At 44.1% G+C, this 23,444-nt stretch overlaps 1 protein-coding gene across 4 annotated transcripts in view; it reads right to left on the reverse strand.

Moving 5' to 3' along the window:
* nectin1b (nectin cell adhesion molecule 1b) overlaps positions 1-23,444 on the reverse strand; it is a 147,052-nt gene that overhangs the window by 70,821 nt on the left and 52,787 nt on the right. For 3 of the 4 annotated variants that reach the window (XM_079353294.1, XM_079353295.1, XM_079353296.1), the window contains exon 5: positions 18,996-19,147. In XM_079353294.1, coding sequence (XP_079209420.1) covers positions 18,996-19,147 — 152 coding nt within the window. Of the gene's footprint in view, positions 1-1,459; positions 5,617-18,995; positions 19,148-23,444 lie in introns of those variants that run through there. The other variant, XM_079353297.1, reaches the window with a different exon arrangement.

The raw sequence follows: 23,444 nt of genomic DNA on the forward strand, positions 1-23,444 counted from the left end.
TACTGTGGCGGATAAAATCTCAATGCTGCTTTAAAGAAAGTCAACGTGATTCTGAAATGAATGTAAAGAAAATCAGCACCTCACAGCGCTGCATTGTTGTTAATGAAGACCTGCAGAATCTTGAATAGAAAGGCTGTGTGAACCTTTCTCTTCTATAGAGATTTGAATCTTTGTTACATAGCTTTTATGTGTATTCTGATATTACATGCTGAATGGTCTGAAATATACGAGGCGCTTTAAAAGACTCCCTTTTGATTTTACAGCCCATAAGAAGCATATTTTGAAACACAAATCCGGCCATATTTCACTCAAAGAGTTCTCTAAAAGAAGACATTTTGTAGATATCCCTCTGATAGGAGAGGAGAAAAAAAACGAGATGGCCATGCATTTTAAAAGCCTATGTGCCATCAAAGCCCCCTGGGCTACAAAGGGCTCTTTTAGCAAATGGATGGCAACAGCTGCAAACTCTGGGCTGTTCTTAATGTGCACGCTGCAGATGTCTGCACTCGAGTCCCACAGTCTGAGACAGATCTGTCTGCTCTACACTGGGCCTCTCTCATCGTATCACTGTCGCTTCATTAAGCACCCAACTCAAAATCTGCCTGACAGTTTCTGCTCCCAATTAAAGAGAAAAAACCCTCAAAAAGCTACACTTATAACTAGTACAGACACTTGTTATCGATATGTATCCCTTTAACTGTCTTTTGTTAGCCTGTCAGAGAATAATGATCAGTATACAAGTACATTTCACTGCCAGCATTTGAAAATGGCCTTCTCTAAGTGATGGGAGCTGTTTATCATCATAAAGTAGTGTAAAGGTAGAAAATACATGCCAGACTTTTAAAAAAAACTGTGTGTGACTTATAGCAAATTTCTAAACCCTGTTTGATTGTGTTGATTTCATTCTGATGGGGTTGGTCTCAGGCTCAGGCATGGAAACAGGCGAGGACAATGGAGGAAGCCGTGGCTGAATCCAAAGAGAATCATCCTGCATTAGCACCGCCGCCGCCTCTGTCGCCTTTTAATTCTTAAACCTGGAACCATTGCAGAGCTGAATATTGGATGCTGCATTGCAGAACAGTGGCTCTGTCTAACGGCTGGATGCCTCAGCCCACTCGGAAGATTGAAAAGAATCGAAAAGAAATTTATTATGGGAGCAGAAAACATCTGGATTTGAACATTGTCCTAACAAGGTCTTTAATTGTTAGAACTAAACTAAAATGTCTACATGCAGATTAAACCTTTTGTTTCCTGCAGGCTCACAGGAAGGGATAATGCTGGAGGATAAATCCAAATAAGCACCTGCATGAGGCGACAGGGATACATTACTGATTAAAACGATTGGGAGAGTGCAATTACCAAAATCAATACACAGCGATAAGAAATATGCAGCAGTCAAGGAGCATATTGAATCAGATAACACACATCTATCCAATCAGTGAACTGGGACAGAACAATGTTGACTATTGAACTCATTTAATGCTTAAAACAAATACAAGTTACTTCACTGGGTCATCACAATTGAACAAGAGATTTTTTTCATATTTGTAACACCCTCAGAAATATACATTCACATGGCTGCATACAGACAAGTTCTCTCTTTTGATTTTCTCTCAATAACATTAAATCCACAAACTGTATGCATCACCTCTTTGAATGACAGCGAAGCCGCTAGTGGTAGAATAAAAACTGCATTTTTAAGGTGGGACTTGAGAAGTAAGCTATGCATCCACTTCATCTATCATCATGGGGTCTCTAGGTTTGCAGTCAAAATAGGAATATTTTACACAAACAGGGTCCCTACGCAGTTGTCCCTAAATAAATCCCGACTATAATCTCAACCCTATGTACAATATTTACAGTGGAATGTTGAACATACTGAATACAAAAAGTAGATTAGGATGGAATGAAGTTACAGTAAGTATTACAAAATAGAAACTCATAACACCCCGACAACATGAAGACAATGTTATCTACCAGTTTACAGCATGTCCACTGACATCTGAAAGGCTGTTCTCTCCCCGACATGTCTGAGAAGCCAATGTGGCAGTGGTTTCATGATGGATGCGGAGCCAAGTGAAATGAAACCTTGATCTTGTGCTTTAAAAAGGGGGCAGAGTTGATCTTTGCTTTGGGCCAAGTTTTCAGTTTACAAATTCAATCTCTTTTCACGAGGTTTCAATTGTTGTGCTTAGTAAAGTCAGCGATGTGCAACTAAGTTGCAAGACTTCGATCTCTTTTGGACTTAAACTATCCAGTATTGGCTGGGGGAAAAAAAGTGCTGTTTCACCATTTAGCCAGCATTAAACTTGAATATGGTAATGAATGCAGCTTTTTGGAGATCAATTGATTTAGAGATTAAATGCAGACTCTTTGTTGCTTTTGTGCTGGAGCTTGGATGGAGCAACATCCTCACTAGGTTTACTAACATAATCAGGAAGTAAAAGTGGTGTGTGTGTGTTTCGAAGAGGTTTGCAGTCCAGATGAGACTGAGTACCATTTATCCTGTGGCATGGATAACTGAAATGATGGAGCAGCAACAGTTCAGACTACCTCATGTCTCCTGACTTTGATAGGCACTGAATGCAAGAAAGACAAAACAACAAACATCAAAACATGATTTTTCACATGTTTTTCTCCATCGTGCTGTGACGCAAAAACTGAAGAGCTACATCAAAGCAGTTCATCGGCAGGTGAAAAATAAACTAACAGCTATAAAAGTGTAATCTACCTTTGCACTTTGAAAGTAGCAACCCCTCTAACCACCCATGACTGTTTCTCCCTCTGAAACGCTCTGGAGCAAAAATCTCCATCTTTCCCAAACGGTTGTGGATATAAAACAGAACGAAGGCTGTCGAAAATGTAACTCAACTCAACTGAAACGACAGACTTTAATAAAGAAATGCGATATTCCTCGCTGTTTAATGTCCATCTCTGTTGAAAATGTGGTATAAATTGAGGCTCGTGATCAACATGCTCATCTAAAAACATACAGTAGACAAGCATGAAGTGTAAAACATTCACATCTCCGGCTGGCAGAGAGATCTGCTCTCAGAGAGATGCTATTTTTTTTTTCATCTTTATTTATATTTATTTATATACTTTTCTGTGTGTTAACTGCAATATTGTCGCTGGATACCAAGTGCCCATAACTCATACCTCTTTCAATACTGACAGCACTGACAGAGTGTTGTCTTTTGAGCTGCAAATGAGGACAATAGCACTTGAATTGATACAGTAAAAATAGCAACAAACACACATCCACTCCAACACAAAAAAACAAAAAAAACATGCATAAAATAAGGCTTGGTATAGTATTTATATTGTTCAGAGCCTGCTGTTTATATCCACAGATTTGTGACTTTGCTTCTGTTTTATGTCATATGTCACACTCAAGTTTTTTTGTTCGAAGCAAATGCATTTTGCTTTTTGTGTAATGGACCTTAAAGCTGAGGACAGAAACAAGTAATTTGCGATGCAAGCATCCACTGGCACGTGTTAGCAGTTATTTCTAAAGCCAGAAATATATAATGCCTTCAGACAGGGTCATTGTTTCCCCATTGGCTGTTGTCTCTGCACACATGGAGCGAAGGACGACCATTCATTCCGTTAAAATCCCCCCAACAGACGCTGAAATTCATTTTAGAAAAAAAAAAAAAATAGATGTAAAAAAAAAAAAAAAAAAAACACGATGAAAGCAGCAGGTGACATGTTATACTGAGCATGGCCACCATTATTATTCCCTTTACATGTTTCAATGTTTTCTCTGCAGACGTAAATCAGAGCATTAATTGACAGTTTTCCTCCTTTCCCAGTCCGCTCCGTCAGTGGACGACTCCTCATAGAAAATGCTGTCGGAGTAAGCAGGGAGGCTTAAGCCGATCTTCAGCACAGACTCACACAATTACGAGGACAGACAGAGTCATTATTGGAGAAAATTCCCCTGACACTTTTCTCTGACAGAGGGGTGAGAACAAAACATCATTATGACAACTCAACACAAGAAACAGACATTTCATTATAGTGGTCAGATAGAGAGCTCGTGCACACAGGTCGACCTGTTCAAGTCAAGTGACAATCGTGACATTTCAGAGCGCTATTGAAGGTTTCCGTGGACAACGAGAATCACCAAACCACTCTGGACATGATTGTGATGCACCACTAAAAAAGGTGAAACTGTTGTTTGTGATAGGATTGCAGCCCTTCTCTCCCCTACTATTCCATTTTTTTTCTGATGTGTTAAGTAATGTTATGTGATTGAAATATAGTAGAAAAAAACAAACTAACAAAAAAAAACACTCACGGTTACAGCCATGTCCAGATGGCTCAGTTGACTCACTTCAAGAATATAAACACAAGGGATCAAGAAAACGTGGGCATTTCTTTGGAAAACAGCATTAAAGGATCCGTTTTAATGCTGTCAATATATAAAAATGGTTAATTTGATGGACGATAACCCCAGTTAAAATAACAGGTTCTGTATGGAGCTTCTTTTTTTCTTTCTCTCAAACATTTGACTACAGAATTACAAACACTTTAAACTCCATCTGCAATCATGTCAGACATTAAACATTAAAAATCATACAAAAAGACAGTATAAAAACAACAAAAACGCCAATGCTAATGAAATCAAACCAAATCCAGTGTAGGACTTTCACAAATGTGCCCAGCAACACCCCAACCTGCAGTCTCTTTTTACACATTTAATACATTTAGAACATGAAAAAATACACAAAAAGAATATTACACCAGTATTAATCAACCAATCACCTCCCTGGCCTCGCTGGTCGGTGCCAGCGAGTCCGTTTACATACCTCAGTTTGTTTTTCTGCCTGTTCACCTGATGAACTGAAACCAAAGCTGTCCTGTTGACACGGTGATGTTGCTCGCACTTTATATAGACACTTGATTTTTCCATTGAGATTAGTTGGATGGGGTCTGATATGGGGGGAGTCAGGAGGGAGGGGGTACTGGGTTGACCGGAGGAGGAGTGGGTGTGTGAAGGGTGCACTGTGACAAATGGTCGGGCGGGGACGTGATGGAAGTGAGGGGTGCAGTGGAATGCAGGTGGGGGGGGGGAAGGGTTGTTTGGTTTGCTTGGTGCATGCCCCTACACATACCACTCTTTCTTAGAAATGACAGAGCCGTCGGTTTGAGAGATCATATCATCGGCTATCTCAGGTTCAGGGTCATACTGGAAGGCCAGAGTCCGCTCGTCATAATCTCGGCTCTCGCCTTCGTCCACAGTGAAATAGGGCCTCTTCAGGTCTTCTTGCTCGCCATCAAAATCTCGCTCACCCGCCTCAAACCCTCCAGTGCCGCCGATCTGGGCGGGTTTCTTCTCGTCGTCTGAGTCGTCAGGGTACTGCAGGTTCTTGGGGATGGGAGGGTGTGCCGGCAGACCTCCGGCCTTACTGTACCCGTTCCCAAACACATGTTTCTTGGTGCTGTAGTCTCCTTTGAAGGTGCGCTGGCGGCGGCGCAGGAATACGAAGAGCAGTATGGCGGCCACGCCCAATAGGGCGACGCCCCCCACTGCTCCCCCGATGGCGGCACCTGCAATGTGCTGCTCCTGCCGCATATCACCGTCCCCAGGTGGCAGGTTGTTAGGGAATTCTGGGTAGGAAAAGACAGATGGAAGGGAGTGTGTCAGTGCTCTGGTGGGAGGAGGTGCGTTTGTGCAGGTGCAGATTTTTTTTTTTTTTTTTTTTTTAGGAAAGATGAAGTAAGGGAGACAAGGAAGGAAAAGCAAAGGGAAAAGGAAGGACCCCCGCCCCACGACAAACCCCCCAACCCCAAAGAGTCCTCACCAACAGGATGGCAAGGCCATAACAAACGCATGCAGTTTCACTAATAAACAGCCAGTAGAACACACAGCAGCATCAAAGAGGCGACAAGACTAAAGAGATTAAAGAGAGTGACACTTTGCCAGCATGCATTAACCAGCAGCTCTCTGTTGGAAGGAAAATTAAACCATTTAATAAACCATCAGTCGGAGAATTAATTCATGTGGCCTTTGAGTTAATACAATCAACTCCTCAGGTTTCACACGACTCAAAGCAAACACACTGAATGATAAAGTGCAGTAGAGTCCAGCATGAAATAGTACACCATGAAATATAACCACCTTCATCATCACGGTGGTAATGAAATGAAAGCACACTGCCAGAGACGATTATCAGCAGCCAAGCATTCACAGCCACGATGCATCAGGAGAACTTTTCTGTTCAGGCAGCAGAGCACACAGCAACAGATAGAATATGCGTCCAGTGAAAAGTGCATATTATTCAGAAAAGATGGCAAAGAGAGAGAGAGAGAGAGAGAGAGAGAGAGAGAGAGAGAGAGAGAGAGAGAGAGAGAGAGAGAGAGAGAGAGAGAGAGAGAGAGAGAGAGAGAGAGAGAGAGAGAGAGAGAGAGAGAGAGAGAGAGAGAGAGATATCAAAAGTGATGGCTTGAATCTACAGAGTGACAATGACTAATAGCCTGCAAGAGACAAACATTAGGAAAAATGCTACAGTCTGAAGTCTTGAGTTTGACCTTGCAAATACCGAAAAAGACACGTTGCTTTTTTAAATACAAAACAGCCGTACGCATGTATCTGAGGCTGAACTGAGCCATCACATTCATTCCACCAGCTTCAGGGAGAACGCAGCCTCCTCACAGGAGGATTCCACAACGCTCTCCAGCCAAAACTAAGCACTGCAAGCCACGTCCCTTACATAAACAACCGACGGAGAAGCAGAAACGTGCCGGGTTTTCTTCAGCCGAGAAACAGAGGAGACTTTTATCTGAAACGTGATCAAAGCCTGGAGGCGCTCACGTATAGCGCTCGTCTAAACCTGCACAAGCAGAGGCACATTTAACTTCAATAGCGAGCGCTGAATCCTCCACAGATAAGGTGGGGGGGGGGGGGGGGGGGGGGGGGGGGGTGGGGACAAACAAAGAGTTGCAACATCTACTAAACAAATGGTGTGGAGAGTGCTGCAGAGAAGAGACAGTGAGGAAGAAAGAAAGGAGCTTCCTGTTGACGCAGGTCAAACCCACAGACTCCTACATCACAGTGAGTTCTATAGGCAACAGGGCAAGGCAAGCTGCACAGAGTCCACTGTCTTTTTACTATTTCTGCTCAGTGTTGCTCTGATTGATTTCAACCCTTTTGGTAAGCACAGAGCTGAGAGTTTATCAGCGGTCTTCTCAAGTTGAGTCAAACAAAGCAGAACTTTAATAGAGTTAGACTTTAGACTTGTTCCATACAGTTATCGTCCTATTTGATGCTAATTTACTTCAATTCACATCAGCAAACATCCACCTTTCCTTCAAAAAGGTTTGGATTATAGCTTAAATATGCAACAAATATCCAATGGAGACGTGTCAGTAATGATGGCTGCAGAACTGAATGCTAGAAGTTTCTTAGAGATAACAAACGTTCAGCTCTGTCTCACAGTGAAGTCAAACAGAGCCAAATAGCACACACAAACCAATGACTTCTGCCATCCTCATCATCCAATTTAAAGGCAATTATCCCAAAAGGCCAGATATCTTTGTTTGAAATAACTGTCATAAACTGTTCAATCAAATCCATTACACTCTAATAGAACTGGGTTTTTTTGGTGGAAATGGTCCATTTCTGCAGAGATTCAGTACAAAAAAAAGGAGGCTGTGGTCAAAGTAAAGAAGCTTCTGAGGCTTTCCTCCCTCCTTTAATTACAATGGCACCCTATCAGTCCAAAGGGACCGAGCTCCCAAACACATCCCCCCCCCCCCCCCCAGCCGCACCCTTTCTCCCCGAGACGACAGAAAAGCTCTCCAATTTCTAAAGCGGCACCGGGCACAGTCTCAAATATCAGCTCAGGTTTTAATCTGACCACCTAATGGGATTATTCAGACACAGGCCTTCATTACACACATGAATGAGAGAGCAGAGCCAGGTCACTTTTGCTCAGGAACACATCCTCCCACCAAGTCCAAAGGCGGAGAAAATCCACAGGATTGAAGGCGAAGAGAAGAGAATAGGGAGAAGGTTCTGCTGTAATCCTCTCCTCTACCTCGCTCTGCAGCGACCTGAACTCGCTCTCATCACTTTCCTTATTATCTCATTCAGACAGAGGATGTTTACACTGCCCTTAGTCTCTGTGTTTGGTAGCAAGATTACAGAAGGAATACTTTCTTCAAAGGCTGAAGAAGGACCAGTTAAAGTTTGGAGAGTACCACAACAAGCAGATATTGACCATTTTAAATTCTTTAACTTCTGGATAATACATTTAGAGGTGTTTAATTAATGTCCTTGCAGATGTGCATATCTAAGAAGGCTGGACTGTCGGCCTTGGTCTTCATCTGCTCCCTCTGAGTGTCCTTCTAGTTCTGTCTTAATTAGGTAGCTTTTACCTCACACTTCTAAAAGGTTCCTGGGGCTCAATATTCACCACTTGAAGAGGTGAGAAACAAAGGGCAAATCCATTAAAACGGCACAATAGGAGCAGTAAAAGATGATGCAGCGAGACTTCAAAGGTGCTCTCCATCGCCTCGTGTTCTATAAGGGATCAGGTGACACAACCTCTGACACCCATATTTAAAGAATCTTAACGTCAGCTGTAAAGAGTGAAGAATGCGTTATAGTCCGCACAAACAGTAGACACGAAAGCTCTTGTAAATTTCAGGTATTTTTGTGGCCGAAGAAAAAAAAAAAACGGCGGCACTGAAGACGAGAAAGCGGAGTTGTTAAGTTTTACTGCAGAGGCGATAGAAGGGAGGAGCGGGGCTGTTTCAGTTGGCTCTGTAATAGAGGTGTTTATAAGGCAGGGAAAGAAGCTTTCAACCCCCCCCCCCCAAAAAAAAGGACCAGATCACTTTAGTGCAGCTGAGGAACAAACTGTAATTATTTAGCAAAGAATTGTTTTTCCAAAGACGTCTGCCTGTTCCAAAGACGTCTGCCTGTTCTCACCGTCTGAGTTGCTCCCTCAGCAAGGTCACATCACAACACCACCTCCTGTTCTGCCCACTGGCCTTGTGCGCACGAGGAGATAACACAAAAAGGGCTACATATTTCTCCACTTCTGCAGCGTGGTGGCTTTGTCTGGCCTGTGAGTACCCGTTGAATGTGAGTGCATGACAACACAGAGGCTATGGTGCAGACTAATCACATTAAAGGAACACTTATATTATAAAATGGAACGGCTGGGGTTTGTAGGGATGTTTGACAGCACGGAGGAGGGAGGAGGCGTCGCACCGGCACGTTATCGTTACCGACAACACCTGCCAACGAAAAGATAAAAAAGACCTCAAAGCAGCTACACGGCAGCAATGTTTCTTTTCCAGGCAACAAACGGAAGCCGTGGAATATGCAGATAGGGTGCTAACCTTGAGCTGCAACAAACAACAAATTCCATTTAGATTAATAGGTGCCAAGGCGTTCTTTGAAAGGCTATAATTCAATCTGGAGGCACGGTAGATTCACATAGGTAAAGAAACATGTGAAATAGTGCAGCTGTTTAAACGCTGCACCCGACACGTTTCACGTTGCATTAATCACTTTTTTTTTTTTTTTTTTTGTTAAAACGCTCACATCGGATTCGATGGAGTGGATGATTTACAACCTCCAAGCATTTAAGTGACAAAATCTGTTTCTCTCACAACCCGATGAGTGTTTCCCTGCGAGTCATCTGAGAGTCTTTAAGGAAAACAAATGCAGCACAGTTAAAGAAGAAAGACAGAGAAGTGGTTGAGGAAATAACAAATCAGGTCCAGAGTTATGGCTCAAGAAAAAAATACTATTTATATAATAATATTTGATTTTGATGTACGCTGCGGTGGAAAACAACCTGCAGTGGGAACTATTCAAAGATGTTGAAGGGGAGGAATGTGTGAGGCACAGAGGGCTTCACAGGAAGAGAAACTGTATCAGATGGCGTCCTGCAGGTAGTGTACGTGGGCGTGCTCAGTCATGTCTGCACAAGTACAAAAAGGAGGAGAGAGACAGCTCGCAAACATTCCTGAGTCTTGAGCGCAAATCACCTCGATGAGGTGTTATGACAAAGCTTGGGGAAACGGGCGAGGATGTCAGGGAGTGGTTCGGGGAGTGGTGCTTTAATCTGGCTAAATGAGGACAACAGAGGATGAAAAGAAAATGAGAGGCTACTCTGAGAGGTGGAGGAGTGGCAACAAGGAGAAGAAAAAGAGAAGATGGAGCGAGAGGCTTTGAGAGGGCGGAGAGTGACAACGGCAAATAAAAGATGGCATAATGAGGGAGAGAGAGCGGGGACAAACGCTGAAGATGCATTAATTCGCTGATTTCCAACGATCCTCATTACTCCCCTGTCTGAATTTGCCAGTGGTTGTGAAGTCATGGAAATGTAATGCTGCCACAATGAATAAAAGCTCATCACTGACAGGATTTTAACATGCTGCCCGGGGAGCCGCAGCCGAGGCAAAGCTTCCTTTCACCCCATCGCTCTCTCGCCCCCTCTTCCAATATCTATCATTTCTTCCTGTTTGTCAACACATTTTCTTTTGCTATCAGTGATTTTACAGAAGCAGAAACTCGCTTCAAATGTAGGTTAACGCCTCTTTCACCATTAAAACCTGCACACTGGTAATTCAAACTCAATCCCCTGTTAAAAAGCGAACAGATAAGAGGGCATGGGATGTGCTGCGGGAGATAACGCTGTGAAATACTGGCATCAAAACGCCGGTGACATCATCCGTGGCATGTTTTGAACATGCAGCGACTCGCAGGGTTGTCCTGTCAGAGAAATGGAGACCGATTCTTGTTTTCATCTCTGGGGAGCAGAAACAGCACGCAATCTTTGACAGATTTTTTTTATTTTTTTATTTTTTTGGTGCCTCAACTGGTGACCGAGGATACACAACATCAACAGTCTCTGAATAATATTTGAGGTGCTTTTTAGTCCAAATAAAGTCAGATTCCACATCAACAGTGTTGCTTAAAAGTTTGGTGCTAAAAAAAAAAAGCACCTTCTGCACCTTTACAGATATAAAATGGTCTTTGTGGTAATCATTCTTAATGTACCTTTAATAAGCAATGAATATTTACACCGGGATCCAAACACCAGTAATCATGTTTGCTCATAAGGAACCATTATTAATGCATCTCTACATTTCCCTGTTAGCCTGCATGTGGCCATGCTGCTAAGTGGAAGTGCTGTAAGGATGAGTTATTAGGTCAGCAGACAGGCACTAAACAAATCTGCATGTTGGTACGCATTAAGCTAGGAGAGGACGGATCATGTTTGTTTACGACACGATCCTACCATCAGCTTTTCCACTTCTCTTTTTTCAACTTGTTGTTTTTAGATTCCTTGTTGTTATTTTGGAGCTGTGTGTGTGTGTGTGTGTGTGTGTGTGTGTGTGTGTGTGTGTGTGTGTGTGTGTGTGTGTGTGTGTGTGTGTGTGTAATGAGTGAATCACAGCTCAGCATCAGCAGCAGCAGCAGCTCTGAAGCCAGTGGTCAGACCCTGGGACAGTGTCTGACCTACTTCATCAGGCTCTCAGGGAGGCGTGACATATCCAACACCACACGGGTGGACAGTGAGGACAAGCAGCAGCAGCAGCAGCAGGAGGAGGAGGAGGAGGGGGAGGAGGAGCAGAGGTAGAGTCAGGCTGAAGGGGCTCAGCCAATCCCCCTGCTCCATCTGTCTGCCACATCCCTCTGCACATCCTCCGGAGAGCAGAAACAGCAAGCCATGCAGAAACAAATGTTAAGATAAATCACTACGATCTCAGCTGCTCTGCTCTCACATGCTCTCCCCTGGTGACATTCCCATTTCACTCCCACAGCCGAGCCATCTCTTCCTCTCCAAATAAAATAGACCTCTTTACACACTGAGCATCCCCCTCCTCCTCCGCAATTTTATGCAAAAAAGAGCTGCAGCCACAATGTCTTCTCCCTCACTACTTTCCCTGGCACAGCACTGCACAGCAGTGGCTTTATGGGGCAGCCTAGTGTGCAAGCGCGGGAGCGGCTCATGCTAATGTCTCATTTGGATAATGAGGTGTATTCTTGGCAGGATCTGAGCAGCGAGCAGCCCCCCCCTGCAGCGAGGACGTGGGGGCGGGAGAGTCGCTTGAACAGCCTGAAGACCAAAACCTAAAAGGTTTGAAGAAGTTCAAGTGTGATGAGGAGCAAGAAGGAGGAGCAAGAGACCAAGACACTGAAAACGCTCCTCATGCTGCCTGACAGCCAGAAGTGAGGGAGTAATGATATACAAGGTATACATGTGTGGCCTTTGGATCTATGAATAATGCAGGCGCTGATATGAGAAGGCGACTGAGCAATATGCTATAGTGCACAGATTGAGACACGCTCCACCATGACAAGCGAAGACAAACACATTTCACATTGCTGGGGGAGCCTTAGCAAAGCCGACATCATAATGTCTCTTGTCTCTGTCAGTGAAAAGAAAGAGACAAATGGCTGCGTGGAGCCGCTCTGCTGTTAGATGTCAGTTATATACGGCGCTGGGCTTGTTTTATTCAGGGATGTTCTCGACGCCACGTCCCAACTTCTTATCACGCTTAGCGATCTGAGCGCCATCATGTTCTGCAAACCAACCGACCTGGTGGCGATGGAGGGAGCGCACAACGCCTGTTCCTCTGCTGATAAAAATGAACCAAGCCATCAACACCTACTGTTATTTTAAAGTCTGCAGGTGTTTGATGACAGGAGAGAGAGTACTTTTAATAGAAAACACAAGGGTAGACAGCACAGGGGCCAGGCGGAGCATTCAGACATGAGAAAGAGATTCTAAAGCAGAGTTTATTATCAGTGTATGCTAGTCACCCTGGACGCATTTCACGATTGCTATCGTGGTTGTATGATCTAGTCGTGTTCACTGGAGGAATCCTCCCTTATAAAAAGAACTTTGGTTTGACAAGCCGAGCACTCATCTTTAAACTTAAAACTGGTGTAAATAACCTTCACAGCAGACTGATGGTAAAACGGCCTCACGCTGCCTGACGGAAACACCGACGCCTGACATTTAGTTGAGTTTGAATAATGTGAAAACTCTCTGCTGGCACAGCACTGTTACTGTTTTCTAATGTCACATCATAACTGACCTGAAACCATTTCCTCTTTCCCGCCATGAAACTAACTGTGCACAATGACATTCAGCATGACTGTGTATGCCACCTAATTGAGGGGAATGATCAATAATGGTATTACATGTCTACGCTGCAGACGCAATATAAACTGTAAACCTTCCCCATAGACAGTTCGACACGTGAGAGAACACCTCACAATGACTGGGATGCCATGGTGTCATCACATCCTCATTTTAAAACTTGTTCATATTCTTGTTGGGACAAGAAGGTGAGAGATCAATCACTCATGAGTGCCAACCTGAAGGCTGTGAGTCAAGAGAGAGAGGAAGTTTCATTTGACAGGGCGGGGAATAAGACGTGCCGACTGAAACCTTGTTTATGTTTTACAAGATGATCAAGTGCCCTTTTTCATAGGACCCTTCAATAAACCATCTTCCAACACGCAGCCGTCTTCCAAGTTTTTTTTTTTGTGATCTTACAGAGGATATCTTGACAGAAGAGGTCATCCTCTGTCAAATTTGTGTTTTGTGTTCCGTTCAAGTGAGAGAAAATTAATTCATCTATAAGGCCAGAGTAACATCTCCTGCTCAGTAATTCTAATTTATGCTGAGAAAGCTCCCTCTGCAGCTGCCAACAGCCCGCTGCTTCTCCTGCCTGCCAACCTGGTGGCAAGTCTTTGGAATCGTTATATATCCACAGTGAATGTGGTTTCTCGCATTGTGTGGAGCAAAAAGATAAAGTTAGATGGTATCTAAACAGTGAAGAGTCAACATGGTGACTTTTTTTCTGAAGACTGTTGGCCCACCTCACTACCCCTGTGATTGACTGTCTCTGCTCATCTTTGTACTGCAGGATGTGGAGGATGGAGAAGCAGTGAAGCCTCTTGACTTGGTACAGCGAGTTACATGAAGTCATGTAAACAGCATCCTGCCCTCTCTTCCACCTCTGTGTCTGCACCGCTCCCCCTTTTTAGTTTGCCTGTCAGCCCCTTTCTCAAATCCACCTTTACCTCCTCGTCTAAACTCCCCAAATCAGACGCACTGAAGCGTCTTCTTCTGCCACATGGATATGGTTATTTATTTATATTTCCATTGGACTGTCTATGTTTAATTCAGCTCATTTTCACCATGTGGTTAAGATCCCCCCCCTTATCCCTGAACTTCATCTTCCCCACACAGGAGCGAACTATTGCTTGTTCAGGCGAGCGTGAACAGATGTTGGCTCCGGGTGCCGGTGCTTATAGAAGGAGCCATCCTCACGTTTTCTTGCTAAATCGAAGAGAGCGCCCTCACTCGCTCTCACACACCCAGTTTAACCAGACTGGTTAAAAGCCCTGTAGCAGAGCTGACTGCACCTCCGTTCTCCAAAGCTGCTCTGTGCGCCGCAGCTCTGACAAAGGAGGGTGAAAGTGGAATCACTGAAAGGTTCACACACCGGTTGACCCGAGCTGATCTGATATTATCCTTCACAGCTGATCCGGCTAATGTGGCAGGAATTATGCATTGTCTGTGACTCCGCCCGGCCCCCGTCTCACAAAGATTAGCCCTGCTGTGCGGCCCAGTCAAGGTTAAAAACTATCTAATCAAGTTTCAATGATTAGTGGAGTGAGTAAACAAATTATTTCCGTGGCCAATGTGCTGATTCACTCAGAGAAACTTTCCCACATGCTTAGAAAATAGACCCACACACATAACTCCTTTTTCAGTGGTGATAATGACATAATTGTAAGGCCTCCCTGATAAAAAGGCCATTCATCATGTGTAGGAGAGAACTTAAAAAAATGGCACCATTGATTTGTTTGGAGCAGAGAAACGGAGTGCGGAGCTGGAAAAGCTGATTATCTTAATGAAAGACTGATTGTGCGCTCTTAAGTTGGGGAGGATCTTTGAGGTTAAACCACATTATTCAGCTCTCTTCCTGTGGCTTTCTCTGCTGCAATATTTTAAACGGAGTCACTGTGGCTGGCAAATAAATCATCAAAACTTAGTTTCAACTTGAAAACTTTATGGTCTGTTTTTTTTTATTATTATTTTTTTTTTTACACCACCTCTGAAACTGGCGGATAATTTGATAATGAGATGTGACAACTTGTCAACTTTCCCTCAGGAGGTTTCTGGACTGTGAATGTGAAGGAGGAGTGTTTGCAAAGAAGAGAACCATAATATGAAGCTCATCTCTATTTCCATAGAATCATCTCCTCCCTCTCTTCTTTCTTCCCTCTGATTTCCTCTTACACCTCCTTTTTTTTCTCCGGGAGCCAGGATTGATTAAAACAGGAGAGTGGTTCATTAGATTCTGACAAGAGACACCATATCTGCTGAACACACGTCCTTGGAGAAAGCCATCTCAGCCCACGTGACTTACCGGAGTCGATGCCATCTCGCCAGCAAACGCCATCCCCAAACTAATTGAAACAAGGTGATCCGTGCCCCCCTCTATCTGCCCGAGTGACAGTTTTTCAGCTTCCACAAATCCGTCCATGAAAACTGAGCAGCTTGATTAAAACGCGCTTTTCCTAAGCGCTCCATCAATGTTGTTTCCCAGAGTGAGAGAATAGCTTTTCTGTGTTACAAACAAGTTGTCACGGACATTTTATCTTCCTGACACAGGAGGCAGGGCTGTCTACGTGGCAGCTGTATAATGCTGTGTCAATCTAAACATCAGCTTCCAGATAGAAACAAAGAGCATGACTACCTTTCCCATGTAATGCTAATATCTTGATAGTGATATAACCATGCACCACGGTGGCGTGAAATGCTTTATAGGTTGTGAGATTGACACGTGTGTTGTCCTCACTCTGATACAGTTTGCTGCAGGCTATAAAAAAGGCCAGCTAGGATTTCTTGAGTTTCTGACTCAAGAAACACAAAACTCTCCCCAAAACCGGACACCGTTTTTGCTTTGATCACTGCTCTGGTTTCTCTGTGAGTTGTTGGACAAATTGCTGCATCTATCCTCTCTGGTCACCTTTTCTTCTCTGCAGAGAACACTTAGCTAGCATAACTGAGGCCCTGTGCTGCAGCCTTGAACAGCAGCCAGCAGCGGGCTCTCTCACCTGCCTCGTCTGCAGCCGGGCCCCCGTCGGAGGCGGCTGGGAGGCACAAAGATGCTCTTTGAAGTTAATGAAGCATCAGCATACTTCTATATCTCCACCACCGGGTCATTATGCTCAGCCAATGTCAAGGCTGCACAGAGCACATCAAAGAATTAACAGGAAACGCCATGACCGCCCCCTCAAGTTCACCTCTAACAGGCTTTTATGGCGTCACCAGAACTGATAGAAAGTCTTCCACACATTGATCTACATTCAGGGGCGTCTTCTCAACCAATATTGCTTTTACATGGATCTCCAAAGCTCAATGGCGCTCTGCTGAGGTGCAGGAGCTAACGCTGACTCGGCCACATCAGGAGCACTACATGCTAACATTTCACAACATCAGCAAAGAGCACACAGGCGAAGGCATCGTATGATCCTGTGTAAGGGATCCATGTTACAACTGCAAGGCACACAAGGGCAGGACAGCTCTGGCCGTGTTCGTACACACTGCTCTCCGCGACCTGGATCACTAATGTTTGAGAAAACTGTTGAAAGCTGTTTGGGAGCTCCTGCATCTTGACTGGGCGCCATGTTGGAGCTGAGGCTCTGCACTGAGCTTTAGGAGAGGGGAGGCTGGCTCTTCTCCCTTTAACTTGTCACTGTTACTATGGGAACTGGCAACATGCTTTTAAAGCGTGCACGGGACCCTTTGAGAGTGTATCCTCGACAGAAAATCAAGACAGAGCATCCGAACACACCACAGAGAGCCATGTAGCTTATCGCGATATGTGTTGGCATTAAAGTACTCAAAACGTTTGGATATTTTTGGATCCTATGTGTTTTTAAATAATATGATTGCCATTATGTTAATGATCAACAATAAAAAAAAGAAGTACCAAAGCTTTAAAAAAAAAAACAGATCTTCGTTCAAAAAATTAAACAACAGCTGTTGTGAAGGAAGAAAGAGCATGCAGTCGATATGGCACCTTACCCTGCACCAAAAATGTGCAAATGTAATTGTGGAATTTGACAGTATGCATTAATTTGCCTCCATTGTGTGGTAATTAAAACAAAGAAAAGACCCAATATTAAGTGGCTACGTATCTAAAAATCATGATCGTTTGAAAGTTTAGAAATCAGGCCTCGTGACCGCTTTAGTTGCCATGGATTGTACGCAGTCTAACTGGAAATATCAAGTCCATTAACCTAAAGGAAAACTGAAGCCCTGTCAAAAGTAGAATCGTCGCTTTAATGGGTAGTTACAGGCCCTTAAATGCTACTTAACATTAAGAGTTGTAATAATTGTAACATTCAGATTAACACGAAGGAACAAGTGCCTCCTGCTGAGGGCTAAGAGATTGTTTTCACAGCTTCTGGATCGATCATTTCCTGCAAAACCTTAACATGACACTGAATGTGGAAAAAAAGAGACTGCTAAAACTACTGGGATTTAAATTAGGTATGCAGACAAATAGTAGCTGAATGCACCCACATTATAAACCCACGCATTGTTCACCTCACTCACTGAATAAAATTATAGGAACAAATGATGAGAATAAACAGAAAGACTTTAGGGACAATAGCAATGTGGTTTGTTAATTTAAGCAATCAATGAAAAAGCAGAAATAGAAAATGACTCTGGCGCCTTTGTTTTGCCCTTTCAGAGAGAAACAGCTCTTTATGCCAAACAGTACAAACGCTTTGCAACACAATTATTCAACACAAATCTGTGCAGGGTGATTTCCTGACTGTAGATTACTTCCTCACTTTCCTGTCTGATAACTAACAATGCTCATGTTCACAAGAGCTTTTTATTATCCCCTCTTCCATTCCGCCTCCTTTGGATGAGCAACTTCTCACAATGTCGGTAATGACATCACATCCTGCAAAGCTGCTTCTTCCTAGGCTTCCTCTAACAGTGGAGAAAAAGAAACAGGCTGAAAGAGAGGAAACAGGAAAGTGTGCAATGATACTGTAAGGCACAGCTGTTCACTTCACACCAAGCGCAGCGTTCCCAAAGACACAACATGAGTCAACATGCAAAGCAAAGCAAGTTAGAACACCCCCGCTTCCCAGAAACCCAGCAGCACAAAGAGCAAAGGGAGAGAAGTCTTTCCATTCTGACCAGAGCAAAACTGCTACAGTCTCCCAATACCGCACTCACAGCTGGGACCAATAGAAGAAGATTCCCACTTCTGTCGTACGCACAGCAAAGTCAAGTCTGGTATAGACTGAAGAAGAATGTATCATCTCCTATGGATGAGAACCCAGAGGAACCACAGTGCGTGTGTGCCAACAATTATGTGGAAGGCGAAGGGAACTGAATCAGTTTTGTTCAGCATTTTGTTTTCCCCAGAAGACGGAAGAGACAAAAGAGCAAACGCGGAGCTCGACTACAGAAGAGGCTGTTTGGAGAAATGTGAGCGTGATACGAGCAAACTATGATCAATACAGCACCCTCACCTCAAACCCCCATTTTTCCTTGATGTTATTTTAAGCACTGATAATAGGCCTGCTTTATATCGCTCCCACACATGTGCCTGGATGCGAAACAAGGGCAGGGTGGGAGGGGGCGGCTGGTGCGTTCTCACACTGTGCACGTTGAGCTCTGATACACAAACAGAGGCTGGTTTTTTTTTGTGTTTTTTTTCATCTCACCTGCCACACGGTGCAGCAGGGGGCCGCACGGCTGGGGCAGGAGGGAGCTGCACTGAATTCACACTGACAATCTGCTACAATCAGCCCAGTGTGTGCACGTGCATAGAGATGTGTCTTTGTTTGGGCGAACGGGGGTCTGATTGTGCCCGACAAAATCCTCTGCAGGGTGCCGTATTGATTCCAGCCATGCTAGAGTTATTGAAGAGCCAAAGAAAGGAAACGACCGCCTTCATCAGCCTACCTGTGATGTTGACGTCCACGCTGCCAGTGCGAGTCCCGATGCCGTTGGTGGCATCACACACGTATGTGCCCGCCAGGTCGTAGGTCACCAGCCCCTTGAAGAACAGAGTGTTGTTCCTGATCTCCACATTACTGGGCAGGGAGCCGTTCAAGCTGCGGGGGAGAGAGACAGAAAAGGCATTAATACGGACACCATAAAGAGGCTGAATTACACCAAACCACAGCAGAGGAAAAAAATATGAATTCCTCTCCCAGGAGCGGCAGAGCAACTCAAAGCGTCTCTCGTGCCAAACAAACTTGCATATGTGTGTGTGTGTGTGTGTGTGTGTGTATGTGTGTGTGTGTGTCAGACTGAGATAAATAGCAAGACTATTTGACAGCAGTGTATTTCACCCATCATCCATCAAGTCCAAACAAAATTATGAGGACAGGGAATCCCAGCAGGCCTAAACAGGTAAGACATAGCCGATGCCTGAGGACACAGCCCTTCTTGGCATGTGGAATACAAAACAGACAGAGCTGGGAGGAAGCGGGAGAAGGGGCTTTCTCTCCTCCACTCCGGCACAGCTCACATGGCTGAACTCAAAAACTCAGGGGAGCTGTCGAGAGAGGCAGCTGATCAAGCGATAAATACAGAGCCCACCAAATGCTTGGCTGTCAATGAGAACCAGAGCCTGATTCTTCTGCCCGAGGTGTTTGTCTTCATGCTTCGCTTTCTCTGCCTCGCTGAGACCCGCTCGCGTCCTTTGATCAGGTCAGCACACTTTGAGGTCACGGATCATGAACACACCATACCTCTCCGTTCTATTATCTGGACTCTTTTGATGGAGCCGGGACGGTGAGACAGGTATCCGATTTCGTGACAATTAGCCGCTTCCTGTTGCCTGGATCATGAGCTGCTCTGAGTGGATCTAAGTGGAGCCACCAACATGACTGATAATACGGAAAAGCTCTCTGCTGTGACTGTGGTGGTTGTTTTGGTTTCTTTAAACAATAGAGATGCTGCAAAGACTTTCCTCCCTCTCTCGCTCCCTCCCTCGTTCGCTCTCAGGCTAGAGACACTTTAGGATCGGCTCTTGTGCAAGAACATTAAAAACAATGTGACGCTCCATTTATCACAGAGAGAGAGAGAGAAACTAAATGGCATTACGGAGAGGCGACAAAATTAGGCCTCATGCTAACAAAGGCCACATATCAAGCACTTGAGCTGCAATAAACAAGCTTTTTAGAGACTCAGTGACGAGCAATTTGTTAATTAATCGATCATAAAATGTCACTTAGCAGCAGCCGATCCATACGTGCTTTACCCTGCAGATTTCAGGACGAGTCGGGGTGAAAGTAGTGGATTATTTCTGAGCGTCAGGTGTTCAAAGTTCAGAACAAAAGGAATGGGAAGAGCTCGGGTTGAGTTGCTTCTCGCACACCTCTCTGCAATGGAGCTGCAAGCAACCCTCCGTACAGTATGTCACGATTCAATAATCAGTTACCGTGTGAGACGCCATCAAAAGCTGAGTTCTGCAAAGCCCAATTGATTTGCAGAAATGAAAGGCTGGCAAACTGCGATTCACCACAGATCCTGCCGCCATGTCTGCATTTGTATGAGACATCAGAGTGCATGTGTGTGTGTGTGTGTGTGTGTGTGTGTGTGAGCAGCCTGAGGGCCAGCGAAATAAAGGACTAACAAACAGCTTGAGAGTGATGCAGATTGGCTGGCCTGCTCGTGCATATGTGTGCATGCGATGTGTGTGTGTGCACAGATGTGGGAGTGTGGAGGGTTGGGTGAGGGGACTCAAGAACACAACACATCAAAGCAGCTTTCTGATTCACTTTAAACTGCATGATGGTGTGGAGGAGGCAGAAAAAAAACCAAACACATTCTGCGTGTGCTCAAAGGCCAAATTGTGATTTTATATATATTTTTTCTTTTTAATCAAGTCTAAAAATAAACGAATCAACATGAAACAGAAGGAGTGTTAATTCATTAACAGAGGAAATGCAAACGGCTCTCTGGACTTCAAAGTACGTAATGAGAAGCAATAACGGGCGACTTCTTCAAATCAAACATCCATCTGTTTTCGTTGGCCTCAAAGTGTCTCACACTCATGTCCGATGTTTAATGTGGGGCGTCTGTCTGCGACGAGCTGCTGACAACATTAGCACCACTCAGCGGCTGGTTACGTGAAATCAAAAAGTCATCAGCCTGTGCTACTTTCTTTAATTCTGCCTCAGATGATCCTGATTCAAAGATCATTTAGAGGAGAACACAATGATCTGTTCCCTTAAAGAGATGTTAATAATGCAATAACAGAACGCACATAATGAAAAAGGGACCTGAATGTAATCACAGGTCAAAATCACTAACAACAATGACACTGCTGTTTTTCTCATCTGTGAGTATCAGAAGGTGTGTTGTGGAGGGAACGTTTGTTTGCAGGCTGATTGCTTTCGGGAAAAAGAAAAAAAGTCTCTGCACACAGGTACAAACAACATCCCTCTATTACTACTCTAGTGTCCTGCAGGACACACTTCACAATGCCCAACAAGTTTAAGTAGAAGACTGTCCTCACATAGTCCAGTCTTCACTATTTTACTGAAACGTCACATTAACCCATTTGAAACAACAAAATCTGATGCGTTGCATTTAAGCAGATTGTAGGGAGGGTTCTTTTAAGGATTTCCGAGATGCAGAGGCTTTATGCACTCTTTGCAAATCGCAGGAAGCAAAGTGCTGAAAGTGAAGGCACGTGCTTTAGATAAAGTTCTGTTTGTTTTGTTTGGCTTCCACAGTGAGCCAAACGAAGAAGAAGGAAAACAATGATTTCACTGACTAAGATTAATTCTTTAAACAACTGATTGTCTCTGAAAAAAAATCTCCATCTGTATCAACAGCATTCATTTCATTGAATTTGGCAACAATGAACGTATATGTGTGTAGGGATGTGTGTGTGTGTGTGTGTGTGTGTGTGTGTGTGTGTGTGTGTGGTTCAGTGTGACGCAATCCTGCCGGCCCGTTCTGGATCGTTCCGTCACAGCCTTGTGCTGACCTCCACAGTGGAGCCCAGGGGAACCTTCACAACAGATTTGGCATCTCATTTTCACTGCAGCAACGGCCGTCCCCTCCTATCTGTCAGCACAGTGCCCTCGTCTTTCCAGATCACATCTCCTCACCCTCCTCCTCCATTTCGTCTCCTTCTCTCTCTTTCTTCCCTTATCTGCCCAAATCTCCTTTTCCATCTTGTGAAAAAAAAAAAAGCAAACCCCAAGCAGGTTTCAAATCTTCTCTATCTCGCCATCTTTCTTTTGCTGCTGCGTGTGCCTCACTGTGGCTGCTCTGAGAGGGAAATGTATGCAAAACAGAAAAAGAGAAGGACAAAAAAAAAAACTCCCCATGCCTCATTAAAATCCAACAGCGGCCTGTAGAGGAGATACAATGAGGCCACAATGGTCCATTAATCCACATCCACTCATGTCCAATGACATATTTCTCAATCCATCCTTCACTGAGCAATTACAGGACAAATTGCTACATTTATCTCTCAATTTTACCGTATAATACTTTCATTTAAAACTGTGATACGCTCAGAAAGATTGTTTAATATTCAAACGGCTGCACAGACTTTTCTTTTCTCCCCTGAAAAGCAGTAAAACAGTTTGATCAAGACAAAGTGTTCAAAACATCTCTGCGATCTTGTTATTGTTTTTCTTCCACGTCTCTCTGTGCTTATGTATTCAAACAACATCATTTCAGCATGACCAACTTTCATGCCGTTGCTCAAAGCAGATCAAACCCGCGGTTATTTAGTGACTCCCCGAGGCCATGAATACATGTTTGCATCCCCTCCTGCTCATGTATTCGCAGTGATAGTCTCAGAGGCAGAAACACTGATGTCAGCCCTGCGGTATGCCGCCCTAATCCAGGACTCTTACACCAGCGTTTAGTTTCAGCCGTCTCTGTTTGTCGGAGACAAACTGCTGCTCTGTGCCCTCCTGAGAACACAGCAGCACTAACAATGACGCTTTTCTTTTTTGACCCTCTTACCTGTATGCAGGTCCTTACACTTCAAAGTAAAAATTCCCACAGCAGAGCGAGCTGTGGTCTGTTTGCATTTATCTCCCAGTATCTGCGAGGATCAGGCACATAGGGGCGTGTGTTGCTCTGTAATTGGCTCATTGTGCTCGGCCTCAGGTCCCAGTCTTATCTTCATCAAACATTTTATAAACAAACAAAAACGCAGAGACACATTTCTGGAGACGATGGAGGAACCTGCTGTGTTTTTATCTCTGAAGATTACTTTTTTGTATATATGTATATGCTTGGAAACAAATGTTGGAAAGGAGACTTTCTATAAATGGCCTTCCTGTGCTTTAGTAAGCTCAACACACTTAGTTTTTTCTAGTGAGAAAATAACATGTAGCAATGCTGTCTTGTGTTGAAAGTCTTAAGAGCTTC

This window comes from Symphodus melops, assembly GCF_947650265.1.
Source record: "Symphodus melops genome assembly, chromosome: 10".
Taxonomy (NCBI): domain Eukaryota; kingdom Metazoa; phylum Chordata; class Actinopteri; order Labriformes; family Labridae; genus Symphodus; species Symphodus melops.